The sequence below is a fragment of the Muscardinus avellanarius genome, assembly GCF_963383645.1.
Source record: "Muscardinus avellanarius genome assembly, chromosome: 4".
Classification (NCBI taxonomy): domain Eukaryota; kingdom Metazoa; phylum Chordata; class Mammalia; order Rodentia; family Gliridae; genus Muscardinus; species Muscardinus avellanarius.
This window is the reverse complement of record NC_137789.1, coordinates 156,291,440-156,301,574: the sequence shown is the minus strand read 5'-3', so window position 1 is coordinate 156,301,574 and position 10,135 is coordinate 156,291,440. Positions and strand designations below refer to the sequence as shown.

Sequence of the window (10,135 nt, the reverse complement as noted above, 5' to 3'; positions counted from 1 at the left end):
AAAGTCACAATGTCTAGGTGCATACCTGAGATTCCAGTAGTTGGGAGGCTGAGACAGGCAGATCGCACGTTGGAAGCCAGCCTTCGCAACTTAGCAAAGATTCTGGGGTACTGTAGCTCAGAGATCGAGGGTCCCTCCACCCCGGGTACCACACCTGCGCACACAGGTGGCGGTGCCTGAAGGACCTTCCTTTGAGTCCTCCCCCACACACACCCGAACCTGGGCTTCCTTTTCCTCCCCCTCCCCTGGTGCAGGGCAGGCAGCTGAGGAGGGGGTGGGAATAAGAGAGATGGAGGAAAGGGGGCTGCAGAAGCAGGCTCTGGAGGCTCCAGGAGCGGGCGCCTCCAGCGAGGAGGTGGGGGTAGCGACAGGAGCGCCCATCGCCCCGTGACCTGCAGGGCCTCTGCCAGCCAAGGCGAGGGCAAGCTGCGGCCGCTAATGAGGCCTCTCACGGAGGACAGGATGTCAGGATCCTTCTGGAGATGGAGCAAGGGGCTGGGGTTTGTGTCTAACTGCTAGCCAACCCTGAATCTCAGGCATTCTACCTCCGAGATACACCCCCAAGCTCTATTTTTAAAATTTTTTATTTCGAAACTGAGTCTCACTTGGTTGCCCAGGGTCTCACTGCTTGCTGAGGCTGTCCTTGAACCTGCCATCCTCCTGTCTCAGCTTCCCAAGTAATCCCTGGGATTACAGGGTGCACTACCATGCCTAGGTTTTTTCTTAGTACTTGTTAAATTTATAATTTGTACAATGGTTAGACATTATTTTCATAAACAAAAACAATAACAAAAAATGTAAAAAAAAAAAAAAAAAACCTGAGAAACTAGCCATCTCCAAACCCCAGCCAATCAGAAAAAAGGAATGGACACAAGCCATCAGCCAGCTAATGGCTACGGGGTTAGACTCGCAGGCCCGGTTCTGAGCTGAGGGCCAGGCCTCCTGCCTCCACGCACAGAACAGATGGAAATGCCGGTGAGCTCGCTCAGGCAATAGGCTCACGCACACGCCATCACCATAGAAATGTGATCCACAGGTGTCTGCAACTTTGGGATGCAATTCCCCAAGCAGGTGGCAAATGCCCAGGCCAAGGAGGAGGAGTTCTCACACTAACAAGAAGGGCTGCCCGGCTCTTCAAAGGCAGCTGGCTTCAGGGCACACTTCAGGGCTGGGTGAGAAAGCTCCCAGGCTTATAAAAGGTCCTGACCCCTGCTCCTTAGGGAAGGGAGACGGGGACCAAGCAGGCGGGAGTCCAGGCTGGGCCATGCTTGCCGCCGCTGTCTTGCGTCCGACTCTGCTGCTCTGCTGGCTGGCCGCCCCCTGGCCCGCCCGGCCCGAGCCCCTCTTCCACAGCCGGGACCGCTCTGACCTGCAGCCATCCCCGCTGCGCAGGGCCAAGCCCATCGCCGACCTCCAGGGTGCTCAGGTAGGAGAGAACCTGAAGTGAACAGCATCCATGCGCACACCACAGCACGTGCACACACACACACACACACACACACACACACACACACCCAGGCCAGGGCCCGGTGCAGGCCTCAGGGGAGGGGTTCATGATCTTAGCCTGTTTCTGCAACACCCCGGTCCACGCTGCTGTTAACAGACAGACCCGTGCCAGCCTCTGGTGGGTGACCAGTGCTCCCTTGAATACAGTCCATGGGCCGAGGCGCTAAGGGCTGGAAACAAGCCAGTGAGGCTGTAGGGGTAAGGTGCCACCCCAGCAGCCTTCCTGGGCTGTCCGCTGCCTCTCTGGCTACAGGGAAGGTTCCCTACACGGCCACCCCAGAGGGCGCTGGCACAGCTGTCCTGGCTGGTACCCAGCCTGCTGGGGTCACCACGGACAGGGCAGCGGCCCTCATGGAAAGTCCTTCCTCCAGAAAGTCATGGGTCCGAGCAAAGTGGACTGGAAGAGGCCCTCGGACCTGCCCCGGCCCCTGTGGCCCTAGTGGCCACCATAGGATCCACACAAGCAGATGGTCAGGGTTTCAGATTAACCCCTGCTCCAGGATGCCCTGAAGGTGGAGGGTGGAGGGCAGTGGGGAGGGGCGCTGGCCAGGCCTGCCTTGGCTGCAGAGGACCATGGGTGTGGCACTGCCCACTCTCCCCATGGTCTGGGAAGAAGCTTCTAGGTTGTCAGCCCTCCACCTCAGGCTCCTGGCTCAGCCAGCCTCCCCCTACCCCTGGGCCTCAGGTGCGTCCTCCTTCAACCCTGACCTCTCTCCTCTGGGCCTGGCTCTCCTCCCAGGCAACAGCCACGGGCTGGCTCCAGCGCTGCCCCAAGGAGCCCGATGTCACTCCAGCGGCCAACCGGGCCCAACTCACAGGGCAGCGTCCCTGCCTCCTGCCACCTTCTACATGTCCTGCACCCGCTCTCTCCTGCTGTTGCTCTCCCCTTCTCTTTCCTCGTTCTCTCGCCTTTCTCTGTCTCTCTCTCCTGTCTCTCTGTCAGTCTTTGGGCAGGGTGGACGTGGGAGCAGCGGTAAGGCCCTGGTGGGAGGCGGCCCCACGGAATTGGGTGCCTTTCTTTCCCACAGAGATTCTTGTCCAGATATGGCTGGTCAGAGGTGCCTTCGGCCTGGAGTTCCGGTCCTGAGGGGCCACCAGAGGCCCCCGCGGGCGCCGCCCTGGCTCAGGCTGTGCGCCGGTTCCAGAGGGTGAACGCACTGCCAGCCAGCGGGAAGTTGGACGCGGCCACACTGGCGGCCATGAACCGACCACGCTGTGGTGTCCCCGACACGCAGCTGCCACCCCAGGCCACCCTGAGGACCCCCCCAGGTCCCCGGCGCAGGCCCCGGCCAAAGCGCTTCCTGCAAATGCTGCTGCCCAGGCCGGGCGGGCAGCGGGAGGACTCCCGGGAGCACGGGGCCCCCAGGGCCTTCTCCAAAAGGACGCTGAGCTGGAGACTGGTGGGCGAGGCCTACAGCAGCCAGCTCTCTGTGGCTGAGCAGAGGTACATTTTCAGACTGGCCTTCAGGATGTGGAGTGAGGTGACGCCGCTGGAGTTCCGGGAGGACCTCACAGCCCCCGGGGCCATGGTGGACATCAAGCTGGGTTTTGGGAGAGGTAAGAAGGGTGCAGGCTCAGGACCCCCTTCCTGCCCAGCCGTAGGCACAGCCTCCGGCCTCCCCCTCGAGTACTGTGCCTTAGTGCTCCGGGCGGCCCCACCCGCGTCCCCTGTACAATGGTGGCCCAGCTCCAGGCTCCTGGGCTTGTTCTGGGTGACACCCAGTGGGCAGGCCAGTCACACCCTGTGTCATGCTGCCATCTTAGAACTCTCCAGACAGGGATGGGCCTGTCACTCTGCAGAGCGCTCAGGGTGGCCACAGGGACACTCGAGCCAGCCGCCCTGGGCGCGGGCTGACCACAGAGCTCCCTCGCCTGGAGCGCCCGGTGGGTGTGCCATCCAGAGGGCCCTCCCCCGCCACCCTCATCTCGTGGAGAAGCTGCGGGGTGCCACGGTGGCCCTTCAGGAGATGGCGAGGGCACACGGGCGCCGCAACCTCCTCACGGGCGGATCTGAAACGATGCCCTAACTCTTCTGCAGCCTGGTCTGTGAACCAGGGTGCTCACTGGTCTCGCTGGACTAACATCCCAGGGCGAGGGTGCCCGGGTGCCGCTTGTTGACAAAACACAAGACTAAGAGACAGTCTCCTCTCTTCCCCAACCCGCCCCGCCGGGAGGACCCCGCGCGCTCCTCTGTTCTGTGTGTTCCCCAGCCCTGGGTACCCAGCTCCGTTTCTAAGATCCGTATACTTGGTAGTCCCGGTGTGTAGGTGGCCTGTGGCTCAGTACCCCTCCTGTGGGGGAGAGAATCCAGCTGTCACTGCGCCTGTCCCAGCTTCTGGGCCCAAACTCCCAGGCGCTGGCTGCTTGGGTGTCTGTGCCCACAGGGTGGGGTCTGTACCCGGCACCCTCACTCACCGGGACACCCTGCCCTTGCCAGGCCGGCACCTGGGCTGCCCTCGGGTGTTTGACGGGAGTGGGCAGGAGTTCGCGCATGCCTGGCACCTGGGCGATGTTCACTTTGACGATGACGAGCACTTCACGGCCCCCACCAGCGACACGGGCATCAGCCTCCTCAAAGTAAGTGGGCCGGGCTGCTGTGGGAGGCGAGGGGGCCCAAGCCCCATGAGCCAGTGTTACCACCGTGTGTCCGCCTCTCTCTGGGCTACAGGGTCCTGGTGATGGGTCCCAGGTGGCCCGCACCCACGGTCTGTCTGTGTTCCCCTGGTAGGTGGCTGTCCACGAGATTGGCCATGTCCTCGGCTTGACTCACACCTACAGGACAGGATCCATAATGCAGCCAAATTATACCCCCCGGGAGCCTGCGTTTGAACTGGATTGGTCAGACAGAAAAGCAATTCAAAGGCTGTACGGTAAGAGAGTGCTCAGCTGGTCCCGGCGGAGTGTAGGACCCTGCCTGCTGCTCACTGGAAGGCTGGTACCCGGTCACAAACCCGAGGAGCTGCCCTCCGGCTTGGCTCCGTGGCGGGGCAATAGCGTTAGTTAGCCGCGTGCTCTCTTCCACACACCTCCTGTGACGGCTGGGAGGAAGAGGACACAGTCATGGTTCTCTAGACACAAGGGAGCTGCCCACGCTTCAGCATCTGATCGCTTCAGATGCCACGCTTCAGCCACTGATCGGGAAGGAGATTCACGGCCATCCCAAGGCAAGGAAGCACTTAAGGGCCTGGGGGAACAGCTTTAATCCGTATTTAATTGTTGAGGCCAAAGTACTAGTGCTTAATTATCCCATGAAAACGATTAGTGACTTAGCACAGCTGCCCGGGGCAAGGAACGCCAGGGCCTCCTTTCCCATTTAAAAGCCCCTCCCCGAGGCCGCCGCACACTCCTGCGCTGCCTGCAGCCTCCTGCCCTGAGACAACTCAGGCCGGGATGTGTTTACTTCCCCCAGTAGAAATTGTACTCTAGCGTGTGCCCAGAATCAAACGTCTTTCCTCAATGAAGTCCGATCGGCCATCACAAGAGCCATCAGTTGCTACATGTAGGGTGGTCATTTCAACTAGGAACACCGGGGCCACGCGGCGGCCAGGACGGGCGCAGGCAGCCGGGCACCCGCTCCTTCTACTCACCCGCTTTCGGGATCAACATCTGGCTTCAAGGTGCTTTGGCAGAAGCCCCAGCCTGCGCCTGTCTAACCCAGTCACACCTGGAAGCTGGCTTTAGCACCATGAGCCACGCGGCTGGGTTTCCCCTCTCTCTCAGGTTCCTGTGAGGGGTCGTTTGATGTTGCATTTGACTGGATTCGCAAAGAGAGAAACCCATACGGCGAGGTGAGGGTGCGATATAGCACCTATTTCTTCCGCAACGGCTGGTACTGGCTTTACGAAAACCGAAACAACAGGACGCGCTACGGGGATCCCATCCAAATCCTCACGGGCTGGCACGGAATCCCAGCGCAAAGCATCGACGCCTTCGTCCACATCTGGACGTGGACGAGAGACGAACGTTATTTTTTTAAAGGTAAGGGTTCTTCACGGCTGGCTCCGTTTCTTGTTAAACGGATGCTCTCAGATACCCGTTTCCAGCCGACCGAGAAGCCTGTTGTAACGTTCTGGAAACGACTTTCTTACTTCAGTTAGCCCCCGTGGCAGCTTCTGCAGCACAGGTTGGGCCGCGTCCCCTGATCTTCGAGAAGGTGCCCAAGTGAATGGACAAGCTGTGCGAGGCACCTGTGGCTGCCAAGAACCGTAGAAAAGGTCCTGCAGTCAGGCGTGGTGGCGCACCCGTAATCCCAGTACTTGGGAGGATCGCTGGTGCGAGGCCAGCCTCAGCAAAGAGGGAGACTTTGAGCGACCTAGTGAGACCCTGCTTCAAAGCAAAAATAGAGAAAAAGGGCTGGGGTGTAGCTTGGAGGTAGAATGCCTCTGGGTTTAATCTGTAGTGCCATGGGGTGGGACTGCAAAAGTTTTCTCTGGTTCTGGAGGAAAAAGGACATCATGGAGGCCTGCCAGCAGACGCGTGTTTTCGGGGGCGGACCAAGCAGGGTGTGAGCACGCCACCCGGAGCCCGGTGCAGTGTCACCTGAGGAAAGGGCTCCGCAGTGGTGTGCGTGGCCAGAGACAAGAGAAGCTGCAAAGGGAAAGGCGCATCGGGACATGGAGGTGTGCGGGGCCTGACCTGGATGAGAGTGTGGGAAGGCTGGGTCGGCCCCACCTTGGGAGCCTGGAGCGCAGCGGGCTGGGCTCCATTGCGGAGGTGGCCGGGTGAAGGGCAGGTCAGGCGGTCCTGCTGAGGTCGTCCTCAGTCGCTGGACACCTGCACCCCGGCACCCACACAGGGACCCCTGTAGGCAGCACCCAAGACCCCTGCAGGCAGCACCCACACAGGACCCCTGCAGGCAGCACCCACACAGGGACCCTGCAGGCAGCTCGGGTGGGGATGCTGCTTTACAAACCGAGCGCCTGCGATCTAATCCCAAGCAGGACGCCGCGGCTTCTTTGTCCCTCCACATGGAGAAGAGTGTATGCCCTCAACTTGGATCCTTGGCGTACGACTGTACTGTTCTTCACTGCTCAGAGTTAAGGCGAGGGCCAAGCTGCAAACTCGACCCATAGGATCCAGGGGAGAAACTTGGTCTTAGGTTTCCTTCACACCTCACAAAGGAAGTTATTTCACTTGGTTACATTCCTAATCGACCCACGACAGGCTTGCATCGTTCGGGTCTGCACACCTCTCGGTGCCGTGAGGCGGCCTGGGCTACAGCTTGTGCTGGCGATGCTCAGAGAATCTTCGCCGGAGACTTAGACCTTCATAGAGGCACTGCTAGGACAGCTGGGTTGTATTTTTGGAATTTTAAAAACATCTTAAGCCGCTGGGCGTGGTGGCGCACACTTGTAATCCCCGCGCTTGGGAGGCAGAGACAGGAGGATCGCGCAGGTTCGAAGCCAGCCGCGCGCACTGGCTTAGGAGACCCTGTTTCCAAATAAAAATGTAAAAATAGGTCTGGGAGTGTAGCCCGGAGGTAGAAGGGCTTCCAGGAACCCCAGTACCACACACACACAAAAAAGACATCTTAAGTTGAATTTACTCTACTTTATTATATATCTATCTCTCTATATATAGATCGATATTTGTAGTACTAGGGATTGAATCCAGGGACATTCTGAGCTACACTCCAGGCCCTGTTTTTTATTCTTTATTTGAAATGGTCTCATTAAGTTGTGGAGGGCCTCTACTAAGTAGCTGAGGCTGGCCGCGAACCTGCGATCCTTCTGTCTCAGCTTCCCAAGTATCGGAATTACAAGCGTGCACCACCGCACCAGGTTGAATATGCTCCATTCTAAATTAATGGAAATTCCAGTTAGAGTGAGTCGGGTCTCCACTGGGACCGTTGCTGTCAACGGTGAACTTTTCAAATGTCTTGAGTATTGGGTTGCTGAGGATGTAACTGCGTCTAACTCAGCAGATTTATTCTATTATGGGCCAGCAACAGGCCAGATGCTCAGGATTACAACTAACAGCAAAGCCCAGGATCATCCTCTCCTGTTCTGGGGCATGAAATTCGCACTTGGACACTGAGAAAAAAATGGAGCAATAGAAAGACAGCATTCCACTCGAATGCCGGGTGGGTTCCGGAGTCCCAGGCTGCGCCTCTGGCCCAACGCCAGCTGTCTGGACCTGGATAATTCACTTCAGTTCTCTCACTACAGTTCCTAACTTGCAAAGTGGGGGTGGAGGTAGAAGCAGACGATTGGAGAACACTGAAAATGGTACAATCCAATAATACACATCAGGACTCTTCGACATAAAGCGGGCTTACATCAATCAGGGTAGGAAGGAAAGTGATTCTGGCTGGCCCGTGGGCCACTAATATGTGAAAGGAAGATTTTTAGACAATACAGAAAAATATCAGGCCATATGCCTAGAATCCTCATACTTGGAAGGCTGAGATCGGAGGATGGTAGAATCGAGGACAGCCTCAGCAATGCGGTGAGACTCTCAACAGCCTAAGGATACCCTGTTTCAAAACAAAAATAAAAAGGGCTGGGATATAGCTCAGAGGCAGAATGCCCCTAGGTTGAATCCCAGTACAAAAGACGAGAGAGAGAGAGAGAGAGAGAGAGAGAGAGAGAGAGAGAGAGAGAGAGAGAGAGAGAGAGAGAGAGAGAGAGAGAGAGAGAGGGAGGGAGGGAGGGAGGGAGGGAGAGAATGAATAAAAATACTTAAGACGCTCAGGTAGAAAAGACCACATTATTTTTTCTGTTTCTGACATGAGTCAATGGGACAATGTTATGTCTGACTTAACAGGTTCTCTGTAAGACAACCAGCATTCTAACCACAGCAGGATGTGTAAGGAAAACACTCCAGGGTCAGGCTGAGGAGTCCCCGGGGGACTCGCTCGGTGCTCCCCTCGGTGCTCCCCTCGGTGCTCCCCCCGGTGCTCGCTGCCCTCCCCCTCTGGGGTTCAGGGAGCGCGTGCAGGACAACGGCGGCCTGTGTGGGAAGCTGTGCTCCATATCACGTTCCTGTGATTTAGTATTCAGAAGCCACACTAACGTTTTTTTGGTTGGCTGCAGGGAATGAATATTGGAGATACGATGGTGAGCAGGACCAGGCCCTCGCAGAAGACGAACAAGGGAGAAGCTACCCCAGGCCCATTGCGGAAGGGTTTCCTGGCATCCCCAGCCCCCTGGACAGCGCCTTTTATGACAGAAGGCAGCAGTTAATTTACTTTTTCAAGGCGTCCTTGGTAAGTAGCATTGCTTCCTGGTCTCTTTCTGAGAGGTGTTGGACCACCAAATTCTCAGCTGAAAGCCGCGCTCCTCACCTCAGATCTAAGCAGGAGCAGCTCATTCGGCGGAAAGCACTTAGACCTTCAAGTCTAAAGAATCCAGCGCAGAGCCAGAGGTGATTACCTCATCGCTGTCAGGGAGCCTCAGAGTCGATGATCGTTAGGACAGCCAGTCTTACCCTCATTTGTTCCGTTCCACAGGTATTTGCATTTGACGTCAACAGAAATCAAGTACTTAATTCTTACCCAAAGACGATTACAGAAGTTTTTCCAGCAATAAGGCCACAAAACCATCCCTTCAGAAATATAGATTCTGTTTACTACTCCTATGCACACAACTCTGTTTTCTTTTTCAAAGGCAATGCCTACTGGAAAGTAGTCAGTGACAAGGACAAACAACACAATTCCTGGCTGCCTTCTAATGGATTATTTCCAAAAAAGTCTATTTCAGAGAAGTGGTTTGACATCTGTGATGTACATACTTCCACACTGAACATGTAGAGAAAAACAGGAAAACAAAGACCGTCATAGGAGTTCTCTTCTAAAAGTCTGATTGGTTTCACAAAGAAAACAACCAGCGAGCCGGGCGTGGTGGTGCACGCTTGTAATCCCAGCATTCGGGAGGCTGAGACCAGAGGATCACATTTCGTGGACAGCCTCAGCTACTTAGGCCCTCTGCAACTCAGTGAGACCCGGTTTCAAAATAAAGAATAAAAAATAGGGCAGGGAGTATAGCTCAGATGTTGAATGGCCCTGGGTTCCATCTTCAAACCCGCAAAAAAAAAAAAAAAAAAAAAAACCAGCGAGACGCGGTGGCGCATGCTTGTAATCCCAGTACTCGGAAGGCTGAGACAGGAGGATCGCAGGTTCAAGACCGGCCTTAGCAAGGCCCTCTGCAACTTACTGAGACCATTTCAAAATAAAGAATAGCTGGGCATGGTGGTGCACGCTTGTAATCCCCGCACTTGGGAGGCAGAGACAGGAGGATTGTGCAGGTTCAAAGCCAGCCTTGTTGGCTTAAGAGACCCTGTTTCCAAATAAAAATATAAAAAAGAGGTGTCTGGGAGTGAAGCCTGGAGGTAGAAGGGTTTCCAGGAACCCCGGTACCAAAAAAAAAAAAAAAAAAGAGTAAAAATATAAAAATAGGGCTGGGGTTGTAGCTCGAAGATAGAATGCCCTTGGGTTCAATCTCCAGTACTGTAAAAAAAAAAAAAAAAAAGCAAGCCTGAGGAGTCCGTGGTGCCTGGTACTGGGGTGGAGCTCTGCAGCTGCAGGCGCCCGGGCCTCCTGCTGTGAGCCCTGAAGGCAGCTGGAGCCTGGGTCAGACCAGCCAGGAGGAGATGCGCTCTAAAAGCATGCATGGAGATTTCATGCACTGGA

The 10,135-nt window shown here is 56.2% G+C and overlaps 1 protein-coding gene across 1 annotated transcript; it reads left to right on the top strand.

Annotated features, from left to right (window-relative positions):
- Positions 1–1,264: 1,264 nt before the first annotated feature.
- MMP21 (matrix metallopeptidase 21) lies at positions 1,265–9,256 on the top strand (the record flags this gene model as incomplete). The annotated part of the gene is made up of 7 exons (XM_080694978.1): positions 1,265–1,426; positions 2,535–3,063; positions 3,944–4,083; positions 4,235–4,376; positions 5,227–5,484; positions 8,541–8,713; positions 8,957–9,256. 7 exons carry the CDS (start codon positions 1,265–1,267, stop codon positions 9,254–9,256), a joined length of 1,704 nt encoding a protein of 567 aa, XP_080551104.1.
- Between the last annotated feature and the right edge of the window lie 879 nt (positions 9,257–10,135).